The sequence below is a fragment of the Nomascus leucogenys genome, chromosome 14 (assembly GCF_006542625.1).
Source record: "Nomascus leucogenys isolate Asia chromosome 14, Asia_NLE_v1, whole genome shotgun sequence".
Taxonomy (NCBI): domain Eukaryota; kingdom Metazoa; phylum Chordata; class Mammalia; order Primates; family Hylobatidae; genus Nomascus; species Nomascus leucogenys.
Genome location: NC_044394.1, coordinates 90357316 through 90375785, shown reverse-complemented (window position 1 = coordinate 90375785; position 18470 = coordinate 90357316). Strand labels below are relative to the sequence as shown.

Below are 18470 nucleotides of genomic sequence, written 5' to 3'. Positions count from 1 at the left end.
AGACCTCCCTCCTTTCCCGAGAAAAGCTGGAGACTCCCTGGATGCGGAGTCAGGGGCGCTGTGGGGCCTAGGCCATCTGGCCCAGCGTTAGGGGAGCCGGGACCCCCACTTCGAGGAACAGCCTGTGTCCCTGGTGGGGGGATATCGCCATTCCCGAGGTGTGTCCGCGACTCTGAAGCCTATTGTGATTCAGGGAGGGTGGAACGGAGCCCCGAGTGTCTGTCTGCCTTTTAATGCCCTTTAACCCCCTTCCAGAGAACATGATCCTGAACGACCCAGACTTCCAGCATGAGGACTTGAACTTCCTCACTCGCAGCCAGCGTTATGAGGTGGCTGTCAGGAAAAGTGCCATCATGGTGAAGAAGATGAGGGAATTTGGCATCGCAGACCCTGATGAAATTATGTGGTTTAAAAAGTAGGTATGCCTTAGAACAGAGCAAGTGTTGTTAAGCGTAAACTTTAAAGCTGCGGTCTATGGTCGCCTTTCATCACCGTGCTTGGCGTTTGAAGATGCAAACTGGAATATTTTCATGCAACTTTATAAAGTTATATGTGTGGCCGGGCTCACGCCTGTAATCCTAGCACTTTGGGAGGCCGAGGCGGGCGGATCACCAAGTCAGGAGATCGAGACCATCCTGGCTAACGCAGTGAAACCCCGTCTCTACTAAAAATACAAAAAATTAGCCGGGCGTGGTGGCGGGCGCCTGTAGTTCCAGCTGCTCGGGAGGCTGAGACAGGAGAATGGCGTGAACCAGGGATGCGGAGCTTGCAGTGAGCCGAGATTGCGCCACTGCACTCCAGCCTGGGCAAGAGTGCGAGACTCCGTCTCAAAAAATAAATAAATAAATAAAGTTATATGTGTGAAAAATAATGTGATTACTTTTGTATCCAAGCCTTTTCGTGGGATGACGTGTTTGTAGAATGCTGATAATAAATGGAAATGCAGGAGTTTTTGTTTTCAAAAGTACAGTTTCAAGGATGTTGTGAAAGCATTGTTCTGCCCAAGCAACTCAAATTTGACTGATTTAAATGCAGAATCATTTTGCTGTTTGTAACAAGGACTGCCAAAATTCTGAATCTGGAAGGATTTTTTTTTTTTTTAGTTGCACGACCATTTAAATATTTTGGAGCAATAGCAGATTATATTATATGGTAGTGTGGACCTGGATGAAGAATGATCAGTCACGCCTCTTAATGAATAGAAAGTCTAAGAACCCGGTAGTTCTGAATCCATGACAGTGCTTGAATGGTTGTCTTGTGCATGTGAGAGAGACGTCATAAAAACCTGCCTTGGTTCTAGTGTGGAAGAGAGTATATCCTGTTTTCAGCCCATGTGTTTTGTTGTGTTTTTTGTTTGTTTTTGTTTTTTGAGATGGATTTTCGCTCTGTCGCCCAGGCTGCAGTGCAGTGGCGCGATCTCGGCTCACTCCAGCCTCCACCTCCCGGATTCAAGCGATTCTCCTGCTTCAGCCTTCTGAGTAGCTGGGATTACAGGCGCCCGCCACCACACACCCGGCTAATTTTTGTATTTTTAGTAGAGACGGGGTTTCGCCATGTTGCCAGGCTGGTCTCAAACTCCTGACCTCGTGATCCACCCTGCTCCACAAGGAACGGTAAAAATAAATAAAAATAAGGACTTTGGGCCGGGCACAGTGGCTCATGCCTGTAATCTCAGCACTTTAGGAGGCCAAGGCAGGTGGATCACTTGAGGCCAGGAGCTCGAGACCAGCCTGGCCAAAATGGTGAAACCCTCTCTCTACTAAAAATACAAAAATTAGCCGGGCGTGGTGGTGCGCTCCTGTGGTCCCAGCTACTCAGGAGGCTGAGGCAGGAGAATCCCTTGAATCTGGGAGGCAAAGGCTGCATTGAGCCGAGATCACGCCACTGCACTCCATCCTGGGCAACAAAGAGAGACTCTGTCTCAAAAAAAAAAAAAAAAGGACTTTTTTGCCTTAACCTAAACAAACACTGTTATATGATCCTAGTACAAGATTATTTTGGCCTATAGCATTTTTTCTCATTTATTCCTGGGCATTTTCTCTTTTAGGTTTCTCCATTTTAAAGGAACTCCAGTATTTTCATCAGTAAAGATGAAATCATATGAGTGGTGTATAGACTAGAACCAAGCTAAATAGAACATGTTGCCCGTTCTGCCTTTATGGTAATAACTGTCACTGCCTCTAGTGCCTTTGGTATCGATTTTCAGCGTGACTTGGATTATTTTTGTGAAGATGAAACGTTTTACTCTGGCGCTTTGGACTTTCCTCAGAGCTCCACTCAGTTTTAAACAAAAAAATTTTGTTTATTTATTTTTGGTAGTTCAAATCAGCATAACTTCCAAATGGTCTTTTTTGTTTTTAAAGTTTGTAACTCATGGCTGTGGGGATATTGAGATAGAGTAACTCCTAGAAGATTATGTTACTGATACCTGTGTTGGGTTTGTAAATTTAAAAAAATTAGTAAGATTTTATTCCTTCTTAAAATGTCAGGAAAAAAGTGGGTTGTGTGTGTGTGTGTGTTTGTGTGTTTGAATGGGTGGTGCAATGCATTTCAAAGCTGATATAGATGATTTCATAACCTGTGACCTGTTGATAATGTGTAACCAGACTCGAGTGAGGTCACAATGAAATAGAACAAAGTCCTTTATGCGTGTTAAGGATTCATGGACACCAGGAAGTTATTTTGTGTATCATTTTTCATGTGAAGTATTAAAGTACAAACTTTAACACACCCTTTGACACACTTCCAATGTCCTTAGGATATGACAAGGAGATCAGTTTTTAAGTTAGAAAAGGGGTTTGTAAATGAGTCCTAGCAATTATCGCATGCCATCGAGTTAAAGCCTCGGTTATATAATCTCATCGATTATAACTCACACCAGTGTTTTGTGTACAACTAAGAAAGAAAGAATGCTGCCAGTTAACCATGACATGCTATTAATTGTGAAATACATCACCTACCTACCTTCCTTCCCTTCTTCCTTCCTTCCTTCCTTTCTTTCTTTCTTTCTCTCTCTTTCTCTCTCTGTCTGCATTTCCATTTATTATCAGCAGGTGAGGAGGCACCTGCCACCTCACCCAGCTAATTTTTGTATTTTTAGTAGAAACAGGGTTTCACCATGTTGGCCAGGCTGGTCTCGAACTCCTGGCCTTGTGATCCACCTGCCTCGGCCTCCCAAAATGCTGGGATTACAGGCATAAGCCCAGTGGCTGAGAAAACATTTTTTACTGATGTTAATGAGCAGCTTCTATTGACTTAAACACATGATTGGGACGCAGAAGTTGTTCCCTCTGGTGAAATCTATAATGATTACATTAATTCATTTTGATTAATTAGAAATATTCATATCTAAGAGCATCCATGTTGAGAGTTTTTTGTTTCTAAGTGGATTACGATTTATGTAAGATAGAAAAGACGATGGGGCTGGGCATGGTGGCTCACGCCTGTAATCCCAGCACTTCGGGGTGGCTGAGGTGGGCAGATCACTTGAGGCCAGGCCACTTCATGACCAGCCTGGCCAACATGGCAAAACACCGTCTCTACTAAAATACAAAATTAACCAGGCTTGGCACACGCCTATAATCCCAGCTACTTGGGAGGCTGAGTCATGAGAATCACTTGAAGCTAGGAGGCAGAGGTTGCCATGAGCTGAGATCACACCACTGTACTCCAGCCTGGGCAACAGAGGGAGACTGTCTCCAAAAGAAGAAAAAGAAATGGTGGGGATAATCGTGTAGTACTTATTTAGGAAATAGGAAAATAAGGGTATATTGTGTTTACTATTATTTCTTTCTTTCTTTACTTTTTTTTTTTTTTTGAGACGGAGTTTCGCTCTGTCGCCCAGGCTGGAGTGCAGTGGTGCAATCTTGGCTCACTACAAGCTCCGCCTCCCGGGTTCTCGCCATTCTCCTGCCTCAGCCTTCTGAGTAGCTGGGACTACAGGCACCCACCACCACGCCCAGCTAATTTTTCTGGATTTTTAGTAGAGACGGGGTTTCACCATGTTAGCCAGGATGGTCTCGATCTTCTGACCTCGTGATCCGCCCACCTCAGCCTCCCAAAGTGCTGGGATTACAGGCATGAGCCACCGCACCCGGCTACTCTTGTTTCTTCTAAGGTGGTGGTTTGGTTTCAGGGTCCCCCAGCACTGCAATGGCAGCCTATCCCTTCTCTCCTTTAGTTCATGCTCTGTTCATTGCACAGGTCAGGATAAACTGATAGCGACATTGCTTCCTAATCATCTGTTAAGAAGTCGTGAAGATCAGTTAGATGAGATATATTTTGTACTTTAAACTCTTTAGATATATGAGCTTTGTCAGAGTACAAAATTGATCCCTATAAAATCTATGACACAGCACAGCCAAGGCCAACTACTGTGGATTCTGTTTTGTAAGAAGAGAGTTGAGGACTAAATTTCAATGTGATGTAGAGTTATCTGTAGTAATGTTCATTGACCATTGGGGATAAATTTTTACATGCCCACATTACTTATTGTAAACCCTGAAGACCTTTAGAGATGTATGATTCTGCCCTGGAATATGTATTTACTCTTCTGGATATTTGCTTATATTATCTCGGGAAACATAGTTGAAATTATTTCTTCTTTGGAGCTTTTGTTAACAGCTCTATAAATAAGTGTTCTGTGGAGTTACTTTTGCTCTTTGGAACAAACAAGTAAAACCTAAATAAAGCAAAAAAAGAAAAAAAAAACACACATTCTAAAAAATTCAACCAATCAAACCATCAAATAACACCAACAACCTCCCCTTCCAAAAATTAGAGATGTTTTTATGCTAAAACTTAGGTAGAATTTGCTTACTGGATTAAATGTAAATATGAAATGAATTGTGGCCTTGAAATAATTAGAAGAAGAGAGATCATCAGGTTTTGCTGTTGGCTTTTTAGGTAGTAAAATGGTAAATCTTATATTTAATTTCATAAGAAGGGGGTTTACATTTTCCTGACCTTCACTTTGAAGGCCAAAGCTCTTTGGCAAGAAGGGGTTGTAGGATGCAGTTTCTAAAGGAAGGCTGAGATCCTTTTCTTTTCTCTCCTGTAGACTACATTTGGTCAATTTTGTGGAACCTGTGGGCCTCAATTACTCCATGTTTATTCCTACCTTGCTGAATCAGGGCACCACTGCTCAGAAAGAGAAATGGCTGCTTTCATCCAAAGGACTCCAGATAATTGGCACCTACGCCCAGACGGAAATGGGCCACGGTTAGTCCACATTGAGGGTCTGTGGGTAACCCACTCAGGACATCAGTTAACAGTGATTGCCGTCATTTGACTTTTTTCTGCTGCTACCTATTTGGGATTTTATTTTTATTTTTATTTTTTTTTGAGACAGAGTCTCGCTGTCGCCCAGGCTGGAGTGCAGTGGCGCAATCTCGGCTCACTGCAGGCTCTGCCCCGGGGTTCACGCCATTCTCCTGCCTCAGTCTCCCAAGTAGCTGGGACTACAGGCGCCCGCCACCTCGCCCTGCTAATTTTTTGTATTTTTAGTAGAGACGGGGTTTCACTGTGTTAGCCAGGATGGTCTCGATCTCCTGACCTCGTGATCCGCCCGCCTCGGCCTCCCAAAGTGCTAGGATTACAGACGTGAGCCACCGCGCCCGGCCTGGGATTTTATTTTTAAGTTGTTAAGTCAAAATTCAGCTTCTTGTTTTCTCTTAGGTATTTTCCCCGGAAGCTGGTCCAGGGCTCTGGCCTATAAACATCATTCACTGTTATTTCCTAAAGCCGTTTATTATTGAACAGTTTGAAAAGATGGGGTTTACAGTGCAGCAGGGAACCCCATTATGTTACTCTGGGTCTAATGAGTAAAGACTTTGTTGGAAATTCTTCAGAGGGTTAGTGCCTCAGCAATATCTGGAAAGTGCCTCTCTGCTCTAATGCAGTTAAAGCTGTGGATTTTAATGGGGGCAGCAGGCAGTGGCAGCTACCTGTCTCATCTCATTGCCCACTAGCAGGGTTATAAGGCAGTTTGGAAAAAAGTCCATGATTCTCTTCATCTGACTTCAGTCTTTTTAGACATTTTTTCCCCTACATGTCTGGGAACTCTTGTGTTGCCAGTAATTCTTTGTTAAATTGTTCCTAAATGTCTGGCTTCCTTCAAAAAGTTTTGCTTTTGATCTTAATGTGAAATAGGTTTGTTTTCATAGACAAGGCCATTGGCAGGTTTGAGTGTTTGGAATTTGAGCTGTCCAGCCTCATGTCTAGTTATCAAAATGGCAGGAGTAAAGAAAGGGAAAGAAAAAGGAATGCAGATATCAGGGAAACATCATTTTGTGTTTGATTGCTGATTTCAATGTGTGAATTGGTTTAAGGAAAATGTTATTTATTGTCATCTCCATGGGGACTGCAGCTTGCTGGTCATGGTTTGATGTTCCAGACACTTTACTAAACACTCAAGACTTCAACTTCAAGATGGTCAGTACGAAATTATAAGCCTGAAAGAAAGGTTTGTAAAGGAAGATAAGATTCTTTTTTTTTTTTTTTTTTTTTGAGATGGAGTTTCGTTCTTTTTGCCCAGGCTGGAGTACAGTGGTGCAATCTCGGCTCACTGCAACTTCCGCCTCCAGGTTCAAGCGATTCTCCTGCCTGAGCCTCCCAAGTAGCTGGAATTACAGGCGCTCACCACCACGCCTGGCTAATTTTGTATTTTTAGTAGAGACGTGGTTTCTCCATGTTGGCCAGGCTGGTCTCTAACTCCTGACCTCAGGTGATCTGTCCACCTTGGCCTCCCGAAGTGCTGGGATTACAGGCATGAGCCACTGCACCTGGCTGACAGATAAGATCCTTCTTTTTTTTTTTTTTGGAGACCGAGTCTTACTCTGTCACCCAGGCTGGAGTGCAGTGGTGCCATCTCGGCTCACTGCAAGCTCCGCCTCCCAGGTTCACGCCATTCTCCTGCGTCAGCTCCTGAGTAGCTGGGACTACAGGCACCCACCACCATGCCCGGCTAATTTTTTGTATTTTAGTAGAGACGGGGTTTCACCGTGTAAGCCAGGATGGTCTTGATCTCCTGACCTCGTGATCTGCCCTCCCAAAGTGCTGGGATTACAGGCGTGAGCCACTGCGCCCGGCCTGACAGATAAGATTCTTTATGTAGTCCTCCTCGCTTGGAGTATCTGTGTGTTTGTGTACATGCATGCCTGGTGTGTGTGTGTGTTGTAATTTTGAAGTAGCTTTGTGGTACAGAACTCTGTTTCAGTATTCATCATTATAGAATTTATTTGACTTAACAGTCATGCTGTTCATAGGAGGCATAAGATGTGAAATAGTCTGAGGCTAATGATTTGTTAAGTATACCTCTTGTTGGTCTAATGCTTCTGCCTCGTTTATAAAGTAATATCACAAATATATATTTGCCCTAATTTTTTTTTTTGGGTCAGAGTCTCATCCTGTGCCCCAGGCTGAAGTGCAGTGGAGTGATCTCAGCTCACTACAACCTCCACCTCCTGGGTTCAAGCGATTCTCCTGCCTCAGCCTGCTGAGTAGCTGGGATTACAGGCGCCCGCCACTATGCCCGGCTAATTTTGCTATTTTTTGGTAGAGACGGGGTTTGGCCATTTTGGCCAGGCTGGTCTCAAACTCTTTACCTCAGGTGATCCACCCACCTTGGCCTCCCAAAGTGCTGGGATTACAGGTGTGGGCCACCACGCCCGGCTTGCCCTAATTTTTGAAAGGAGAAAAGAAGAAAGGAAGACTTGAACTATACTAGTTTGAGGCGAACAGAAGTTGGACAGAGATCCTATATGGCTGTGGGCAAGTTTGCGTTTGTTAGAATTTTCGTTCCCTTATTGCTTCTAGTTTTGGGTATTTTTTTTTTTTTTTTGAGATGGAGTTTCGCTCTTGTTGCCCAGGCTGGAGTGCAATGGCGCGATCTCGGCTCCCCGCAACCTCCACCTCCCAAGTTCAAGTGATTCTCCTGCCTCTCCCTCCCTAGTAGCTAGGATTACAGGCATGTGCCACCACGCCCGGCTAATTTTGTATTTCTTTAGTAGAGACGGGGTTTCTCCATGTTGGTCAGGCTGGTCTCCAACTCCCGACCTCAGGTGATCTGCCCGCCTTGGCCTCCCAAAATGCTGGGATTACAGGCGTGAGCCACCACGCCCGGCTAGTTTTGGGTATTTTCTTGTATTTGAACCAGTGTTGTCTTAATCTCTGTGGTTTAGAGAACAGTGTCCTAAGATTCGCTTTTTTTCTTGCTGGAATTTTGCTAATTCATATTGCTGTTCTTTTGACGACTGATCTTTTCCTTGGAAATAAGTCAGGTTGGTTAATTTGCATCACGTGAAAGTTTTACCTAATATGGAATACACAAAAAGCCAACATCCAGGAGATCGGCAATAGAGCAACTTATATAGAATGAGATCTAACTATTTAAATTCTGAGACTTTGGAAAATGGATCAACAGTGAACAGTGATTATCTAACGCGGCCTCACAGAAGCAGCTGTCACTTTCGGTTTGGGATTCTTTCACTTCTGGGTAGCTGCTGAGAAGTGAAGGGGCTCAGAAGTGTTCAGGTTCACTCCATGTTCCTTCCAAATCCTAAAATTCAGTCACCTACAGAAAGTCTCAGTCACCAGCATTATCCTTCTTTCTGGAGTGTGTCTTCTTTCCTCTAAGGACACGAAGAAACTCGGATATACACCTGCCCTGTGGGTCTGGGAGCCTTAATCAAAGGCAGAGGCCTGAGCCTGGGTGATGGGCTCCCCTCCCTGGAGTTCTGGAATTAAAGGAACAGCCTGGGGAACTGGGTCCATGTTATCATCCTGACCATATGTTTCTTCTTTAGGCCACAAAACAGGTCGCTTGTTTGCTCTTCACAGATATCTAATCATTTCAAGATCTGGCCACTTCTGGAGATTCTTCTTGCTTTGTTTTCCTTGTTTGCTTGCTTGCTCGCTTCCTTCCTTCCTTCACTTTTTTTTTTTTTTGAAGGAGTCTCATGTTGCCCAGGCTGGAGTGGTGCAGTGGTACAATCTCGGCTCACTGCAACCTCCGCCTCCCTGGTTCAAGTGATTCTCCTGCCTCAGCCTCCTGAGTAGCTGGGATCACAGGTGTGCACCACCATACCTGGCTAATATTTATATTTTTAGTAGAGACAGGGTTTCACCATGTTGCCCAGGCTGGTCTTGAACTGCTGACCTCAGGTGATCCACCCACCTCGGCCTCCCAAAGTGCTGGGATTACAAGTGTGAGCCATGCACCTGGCCTCTTTCTCTCTGTCTTTCTGTCTTCTTCCCTTCCTCCGTTCCTTTCGTTCCTTTCTTTCTTTATTCCTCACCCGTGGACTCAGGTCACATTGCCTTGTTTCCTATTACCATCTATTTAGGAATATAGAGCTTGTATTATACATAGTTATCCTTGAAGCTGATGCAGTATCCTGGCAAATTGCCATCATTAACACTTAAATATGAAATAAAGCACCTTTCTTTGAAACTGGAAAGAGGTAGTAAACTTGATTTGTAAGTCATCAGTCTTTACAGCACCTCCGTTGCCCTTTCTCCCTAGGCTCAACAGTCTCCTCTTCCTTCTGCCCAAGTGATTCTCTTCCCTGTTGGACTTTTCATGAGACTTGCTTCCCTGGGGATTTGGGCTAAATTTCACCAATATTAGTGATAATAATATAAACTTAAAGACGTATTCTGGCCAGGCGCTGTGGCTCACGCCTGTAATCCCAGCACTTTGGGAGGCCGACGTGGGTGGATCACCTGAGGTTGGGAGTTCCAGACCAGCCTGACCAACATGGAGAAACCCCATCCCTACTAAAAATACAAAATTACCCGGGTGTGGTGGTGCGTGCCTGTCATCCCAGCTACTAGGGAGGCTGAGGCAGGAGAAGCATTTGAACCTGGGAGGTGGAAGTTGTGGTGAGCCGAGATCGCGCCATTGCGCTCTAGCCTATGCAACAACAGGGAGACTCCGTCTCAAAAAAAAAAAAAAAAAAAAAAATAAATAAATAAATAAAATGCTGTATTCTTTGTGGTTGTAATTCTGGAATACCTCTCAGAAATGAATTACTATATTGAGGGACATGAGCATTTTAGAGCTTTTGCTGCATAGTTTGAGACTTTTCCTGAAACACAGAACCGGTTGACAATATATTTAGCAAGCTCTGTACCTGTATTTCCGCAGCTCCATCAACGTGGTCACTTTAATTTATTTTGCCACTTTAACGTATTTCTTTTTTCTTTTTTTTTTTTTTTTTTTGAGATGGAGTTTTGCTCTTGTTGCTCAGGCTGGAGCGCAATGGCGTGATCTCGGCTCACCGCAACCTCCGCCTTCCGTGTTCAAGCGATTCTCCTCCCTCAGCCTCCTGAGTAGCTGGGATTACAGGCATGCGCCACCACGCCTGGCCACTTTTGTATTTTTAGTAGAGACGGGGTTTCTCCATGTTGGTCAGGCTGGTCTTGAACTCCTGACCTCAGGTGATCCACCCGCTTCAGCCTCCCAGAGTGCTGGGATTACAGGCATGAGCCACTGCACATGGCCTACTTTAATATAGTTCTTTTTTTTTTTTTTTTTTTGAGGCGGAGTCTTGCTCTATCGCCCAGGCTGGAGCGCAGTGGCACGATCTCCGCTTGCTGCAAGCTCCGCCTCCTGGGTTCACGCCATTCTCCTGCCTCAGCCCCCCGAGAAGCTGGTACTACAGGCACCCTCCACCATGCCCGGCTAAATTTTGTTTTTTGGGTTTTTTTTTTGTATTTTTAGTAAAGATGGGTTTTCACTGTGTTAGCCAGGATGGTCTCGATATCCTGACCTCGTTATCCGCCCGCCTCAGCCTCCCAAAGAGCTGGGATTACAGGTGTGAGCCACTGCACCTGGCCTACTTTAATATATTTCCAAGAGTTAATGTTTTAATTTCCCATTACTAGTGAGCCTGGATGTTATTACATGTTTTGATTTACTGTTTGCGTTTTCTATGTATAGAATACGGTTTTTCGGCTGGGTGCAATGGCTCTCGCCTGTAATCCCAGCACTTTGGGAGGCTGAGGTGGGTGGATCACTTGAGATCAGGAGTTTGAGACCAGCCTGGCCAACATGGTGAAACCTGTCTGTACTAAAAATATAAAAATTAGCTGGGAGTGATGGCAGCACCTGTAATTCTAGCTACTCAGAAGGCTGAAGCAGGAGAATCGCTTGAACCCCGGGAGGTGGAGGTTGCAGTGAGCCGAGATCGTGCCACTGCACTCCAGCCTGGGTGACAGAGTGACACTCTGTCTCAAAAAAAAAAAAAAAAAATATATATATATATATATATCTTGATTTTTTATTTTCTGCTTTGTCAAATGTTTTCGCTTTATATATTTAACACATCCTTCTCTGCATAGGTATAAATTTTATATTTTCCATAACTTGGATAGTTATCTTCTGGTTTTTTGTTTTTTGGGTTTTTTTTGAGACATAGTCCTCCTCTGTCACCAGGCTGGAGTGCAGTGGCATGATCTTGGCTCACTGTAACTTCCGCCTCCTGGGTTCAAAAGCCATTCTCCTGGCTCAGCCTCCTGAGTAGCTGGAATTACAGGTGCCTACCACCACACCCAGCTAATTTTTGTATTTTTAGTAGAGATGGGGTTTCACCGTGTTGGTCAGGATGGTCTCGATCTCCTGACCTCGTGATCCACCCACCTCGGTCTCCCAAAGTGCTGGGATTACAGGCGTGAGCCACCACGCCCAGCCTCTTCTGTTTTCTTCTAGTATTTTTGTTTGGTTTCTGTTTAATGATTTGACTTGTATATGATACAGAGTGAGAATGAATCTCATGGTTTTGTAGATTTTTTTTTTTTGGACTTCTTTTTTCTTTTTTTTGAGAGACAAGAGTCTCACTCTGTCACCCAGGCTGGGGTGCAGTGGCGCAGCTTCCAAGATTTCTAATGTTCATTATTAACTAGTGGCCTTTTCCCATTATTATCTTATTCCCATTATGTCCTTTCTGGTTTGTCTTAGAGTTTTATAATAGGTTAAATTTATTTCTGGAACCTTAAATATATTACATTGATAGGTTTATTTCTTTCTTTCTTTTTCTTCTAACATAAATTTTGACCACTGGTGCTTTATAAAACTTTTTTGAGACAGAATCTCGCACTGTCACCTGGGCTGGAGTGCAGTGGCGCGATCTTGGCTCACTGCAACCTCCGCCTCCCGGATTCAAGTGATTCTCCTACCTCAGCCTCCCCAGTAGCTGGAATTACAGGTGCCCGCCACCACGCCCAGCTCATTTTTTGTATTTTTAGTAGAGATGGGGTTTCACCATGTTGGCTAGGCTGGTCTCAAACTCCTGACCTCGTGATTCGCCCACCTCAGCCTCCCAGAATGCTGGCACAGGCGTGAGCCACCGTGCCCAGCCAAGACTTTTTACTTTATTTTTATTTTTATTTTTTATTTATTTTTAAGACAGAGTCTCGCTGTATTGCCCAGGCTGGAGTGCAATGGTGTGATTTCAGCTCACTGCAACCTCTGCCTCCCGGGTTCAAGCGATTGTCCTGCCTCAGCCCCCTGTGTAGCTGGGATTACAGGTGCGCACCACCATGCTCAGCTAATGTTTGTATTTTTAGTAGAAACGGAGTTTCACTATGTTGGTCAGGCTGGTCTCAAATTCCTGACCCCGTGATCTGCCCACCTCAGCCTCCCAAAGTGCTGGGATTACAGGCATGAGCCACCACGCCTGGCCTTTATTTTTTTATTTTATTATTTTTATTTATTTTTATTTTTTCTTTTTTGAGATGGAGTCTTGCTCTGTCACCCAGCCTGGAGTGCAGTGGCATGATCTCAGCTCACCGCAACCTCTGCCTCCCAGGTTCAAGCAATTCTTCTGCCTTAGCCTCCCGAGTAGCTGGGATTACAGGCATGTGCTACCATGCCCATCTAATTTTTGTATTTTTAGTAGAGATGGGGTTTCACCATGTTGGCCGGGCTGGTCTCGAACTCTTGACCTCAGGTGATCCACCTGCCTCAGCCTCCCAAAGTGCTGGCATTACAGGAGTGAGCCACTGGGCCTGGCGTATTTTTATTTTTGAAAGACAGGTTCTTGCTGTGCTGCCCAGGCTGGAGTGCAGAGGTTTGATCATAGCTCACTGCAGCCTTGATCTCCTACACTGAAGGGATCCTCCTGCCTCAGCCTCCCGAGTAGCTGAGAGTATAGGCTCATGACACCGTGCCCAGTTAATTTTTTGAAGTTTTAGTAGAGATAGGATCTTGCTGTGTTGCCCAGGCTTGTAAGGTATTTAAAAATCTGATAGGATAAGCCTACTGTTGTTACATTTCAAGATATGTGTATTTGGTATTTAAGCTTGCTTATTCTAAATGTCAACAAAATACCACAATAAGTGAACTGAGAAAAGCTAAATTTTTTCTAAAAAAAAATTCTACAGGAATTAAATGTTTTTTTTTCTCCTTCTCTATCTGGAATTTTAAGTTAGTTTTATATTGAAGCCTTGTCTTTTCTTGGGAAGCTGTTTCTTTCCTGTTATTTTTATCTTCTTTTTTTCCCACCCTATTAGGTATTTATCTTTTTTTCTGTTTTTTTGTTTTTGTTTTTGTTTTTGTTTCTGTTTTTGTTTTTGTTTTGAGACAGAGTCTGGCTCTGTCGCCCAGGCTGGAGTACAGTGGCGTTATCTCAGCTCACTGCAAGCTCCGCCTCCTGGGTTCACGCCATTCTCCTGCCTCAGCCTCCCGAGTAGCTGGGACTACAGGCGCCTGCCACCACGCCCGGCTAATTTTCTTGTAGTTTTAGTTGAGATGGGGTTTCACCGTGTTAGCCAGGATGGTCTCGATCTCCTGACCTCGTGATGCGCCCTCCTCGGCCTCTCAAAGTGCTGGGATTACAGGTGTGAGCCACCACGCCTGAGTGCTGTTAATTTTTTTTCCCTTATAGCCTGCAGCTTTTCTCAGTTCACTTATTGTGGTATTTTGTTGACATTATTGATTTCCTAGGATGATGCTCATGCTTTCTACAGAGCTGCTTTTTATTTCTTCCTTTCTCATATATCATTAGTCTAATTGGTTTTTCCTCAGTATTGACTGTCAGCCTTTCCAGCCTTGTATCAAGGCTGGGGATGCCTTTTGATGTTTTGGTTTTAAAAGAGCTGACTCTAGCCCTTCACTAAGTATAATGTTGGTGCTTCGTAATTTTACGATAAATTATTTAAAAATAATATCTTTATCGTGCATAACCAGCTTTTAAAACAAATACTTGGCTTAAGTCAAAAAACTATGCAGTTCACTTTCTCCTTGTAACACTTCTAAATTTCGTCCACATCTGAATAATCCTTGTCTTAGTCGGAAGAAATATTTTTTTCCTGAAAACATTCTTTAGTGTCAGAACCATTTGTGATTATAGTGATTTTACCCCTGCCCTACTGAGCTCATTTGTTGTAACCCTTAGCGTGCATCTTCGCTCTGTGGTTCACTCAGATATAAATCTTCCAGAGTCTGATGGGTGCTTGATAGTGGCCTTTCCTTCACCAGGAATTGCTCTGATTTCTAGTGAAGTAAAACAACCTTCCATGAAAGCATGAAAAGTGTCTGGTCCCAGGTTTGAGTCCTAACTCAGAGTTTTCGCCTTCCAGGTTCTAAGTGTACATTGATTTTTCTTCCTAGACCGTACTCAAAAGGCTGGGGACAATTGACATTTCTGTTTGAGTGAAAGGCACTGTCATCCCATGAATGTGTTTTTCTTGGGATTTCCGCTATTAATTTTTTTTTTGTTTTTTTTTGAGATGGAGTCTTGCTCTGTCCCCCAGGCTAGAATGCAGTGGTGCGATCTTGGCTCACGGCAACCTCCGCCTCTCAGGTTCAAGCAGTTCTCCTGCCTCACCCTCCTGAGTAGCTGGGATAACCAGCGCCTGCCACCATGCCCAGCTAATTTTTGTATTTTTAGTAGAGATGGGGTTTCACCATGTTGCCCAGGCTCGTCTTGAACTCCTGACCTCAAGTGATCTGCCCACCTTGGCCCCCCAAAGTACTGGGAATATAGGCGTGAGCCACCGTGCCTGGCCTTTTTTTTTTTTAATTTTGAAATGATTGTAGAGTCATAGGAAGTTACAAAAATAGCACCAAGAAACCCTGTGAACCCATCACCGACTCTCTACCAGTGGTGACACCTTGTGGAATTTCTATTTTCGAGGCTTCCAAGACAGCCCTGGCTTTTTCAGCATGTGTTTTTAGCATCTTCATTACAGTCACAGTCTTTTTTTTTTTTTTTTTTAGATAGAGTCTTGCTCTATCGCCAGGCTAGAGTTTGGTGGCGCGATCTCCGTTCAGTGCAGCCTCCGCCTCCCGGGTTCAAGGATTCTTCTGCCTCAGCCTCCCGAATAGCTGGGATTACAGGCTGGCGCTGCCACACCCGGCTAGTTTTTGTATTTTTAGTAGAGAGGGGTTTCACCTTGTTGGCCAGGATGGTCTCAATCTCCTGATCTTATGATCCGCCCACCTTGGCCTCCCAAAGTGCTGGGATTACAGGCGTGAGCCACCGCACCCCACCTGCAGTCACAGTCTTTAGTCCATGCTATGCTTGTGCAATAATTTCCCCAGCTAGGAGACAGGACTAGGTGACAAGGTTCTTTTTTTAAAAAAATAGGTTTAGGGGGTACAAGTGCCATTTCCTTACATGTATATATTATGTAATGGTGAAGTCTGGGATTTTGCAGTACCCATTGCCCAAATAGTGAACATAGTACCCAGTAGGTAACTTTTCAGGCCTCATACCCCTCCTATCCTCCCACATTCTGGAGCCTCCAGTGTCTGTTTTGTTCGTTGTTGTTTTTTGTTTTTTGAGACAGAGTCTCTATCGCCCAGGCTGGAGTGCAGTGGTGCCATCGTGGCTCACTGCAACCTTTGCCTCCTGGGTTCAAGTGATTCTCCTGCCTCAGCCTCCCAAGTAGCTGGGATTACAGGTGCCCACCACCACGCCCAGCTAATTATTGTATTTGTAGTAGAGATGGGGTTTCACCCTGTTGACCAGGCTGGTCTTGAACTCCAGCCTCAGGTGATCCCCCTGCCTCGGCCTCCCAAAGTGCTGGGATTACATTCATGAGCCACCGCGTCTGGCCCCTGTGTCTGTTACTTCGTTCTACATGTCCATGTTTACCCCTTGCTCAGCTCCCATGGTGACAAGATTCTTGTCCTTGTTTTGCCATTATCTTTTTTCCCTGAACAAGGCATTTAATCCATCTCAGCCTTAATTTCTCCTCTGTAAAATGAGGGATTCAGTCACACATACTTTGATTTTTCTTTTTCTAAAGTGTGATTGCTTAGCTGAAAGCCCAGCCACTAAATTGGAAGGAGTCATTGATTAGCCCTTGTCTGAGCAGTGTGCCCTGGTTCTTTTCCTCGCTACCTTGCAAGCAACAAACAAAAATTTAAAAACTGAAACATCATTTATGCTCATTTCAAAGACACATAGAATGATAAGAGCAATATGGAGTTGACGGATTTGGAGCTGGCAATTAAACGGAGTACCAGTAATGTGGAAAAATGCAAAGGCATATAGAACAACTTCCTATCCTTAGCAAAAATTCACAAAGAATCCTGTCCCCTGCACGTTTTAAGTGGAAAAGAATGACCCCAGAAAGTGGATTTAAAACTAATAAAACTAAGATGTTTATTATCATTAGTGATAATTTCTGTATAATTGTCATGGAGAGCTTATGCATGAATCTGTAACTTGTCATTATTATGGTCTTCACTAGAAATTGCATGTCTTTTTTAATTTCTGAAATCAACTATTGGGATGAAGAGCACTGTCAGTTTTTGTATTAAATTGTTTCAGTAGAGCATGGCCAAATATTTGACATGATGAATCTGAATGAAATGATCAGAGCTGTGTGAGGAATGTGTTTCTACGCTGGATGTTTTGTGAACAAAACAGAAAAAAAATCCCAGCCTAGAAGCATTATTGAAGTTGCATCGAGGAAAAACTATAATCTGGGGGTCATATTGTCACTCTGAGAGAACTACTATGTTCTGTCTCGCTTTCTCATCAGAGGAAATCCTTGTACCAGCACCACTCAAATTCTCTGTTCTCCAACTCCTGGCCTCAAGCAATTCTTCTCAAGCGATTCTGCCTCAGCATCCCAAGTAGCTGGGATTACAGGCACGTACCACCACACCCAGCAAATTCTCTATTCTATACAACTTTTTTTTTTTTTTTTTTTTTTTTAAGACAGTCTCCCTCTGTTGCCCAGGCTGGAGTGCAGTGGTGTGATCTCGGCTCACTGCAACCACTGCCTCCCAAATTCAAGCATTTCTCCTGCCTCAGCCTCCCAAGTAGCTTGGATTACAGGCATGTGCCACCATGCCCGGCTGATTTTGTATTTTTAGTAGAGATGGGGTCTCACCATGTTGGTCAGGCTGGTCTCAAACTCCTAACCTCAGATGATCTGCCCACGTCAGCCTTTCAAAGTGCTGGGATTACAGGCATGAGCCACAGTGCCCGGCCTTTTTTTTTTTTGTATTTTTAGTAGAAACGGGATTTCGCTATGTTGGTCAGGCTGGTCTCAAACTCCTGACCTCAAGTGATCCACCTGCCTCAGCCTCCCAAAGTGCTGGGATTACAGGTGTGAGCCACCACTCCTGGCCGTATACAACTTTTCAAATTCTCTCTCTCTCTCTTTTTTTTTTTTGAGATGGAGTCTTACTCTGTTGCCCAGGCTAGAATGCAGTGGTGTGATCTTAGCTCACTGCAACCTCTGCCTCCTGGGTTGTAGCAATTCTCCTGCCTCAGCCTCCCAAGTAGCTGGGATTACAGGTGTGCACCACCACGGCTGGCTAATTTTTGTATTTTTAGTAGAGACAGGTTTCACCATGTTGGCCAGGCTCGTCTTGAACTCCTGACCTCAGGTGATCCACCCACCTCAGCCTCCCAGAATGCTGGGATTATAGGTGTGAACCACTGCGCCTGGCCAATTCCCTCTTATTTATTTTTTTGAGACAGAGTGTCACCCTGTCACCCAGGCCGGAATGCAGTGGGTGTGATCTTGGCTCACTGCAACCTCTGCCTCCTAGGTTCAAGCGATTTGCCTGCCTCAACTTCCCAAATAGCTGGGACTACTGGCTGGCACCACCATGCTCGGCTGATTTTTGTATTTTTAGTAGAGTCGGGGTTTTGCCATGTTGGCCAGGCTGGTCTTGAACTCCTGACTTAAGGTGATCTGACCGCCTTGGCCTCCCAAAGTGCTGAGATTGTAGGCGTGAGCCACTGCACTGGCCTCTCAAATTTTCTTTATTTCCTTTGATTTAATTCCTGGGCTAGGATCTTCTGCCTTGCATGTGTGGTTTTGTACTGCATTGGCTTTGGAATCAGTAACCAATCCCTGTCCTCATTCATACTCCTTGCTGACTCAGGAAAAATGGAAATTAACAAGAGTTATAAAGTAATACAGAAAGGGACAGTGCTCCCATCTATGATTAAGTGTACGCAACCAATTCATACTTAAGATTTTTTTGTCTCCTTCCCTTG

At 44.3% G+C, this 18470-nt stretch overlaps 1 protein-coding gene across 2 annotated transcripts in view; it reads left to right on the top strand.

Moving 5' to 3' along the window:
* The window catches only part of ACOX1 (acyl-CoA oxidase 1), a 37749-nt gene that overhangs the window by 477 nt on the left and 18802 nt on the right, over positions 1-18470 (top strand). Inside the window, exons 2-3 of one of the 2 annotated variants that reach the window (XM_012512500.2) lie at positions 256-415; positions 5060-5220. In XM_012512500.2, the coding sequence (XP_012367954.2) occupies positions 256-415; positions 5060-5220 (321 nt within the window). The remainder of the gene's footprint in view (positions 1-255; positions 416-5059; positions 5221-18470) is intronic. The other variant, XM_003279097.4, reaches the window with a different exon arrangement.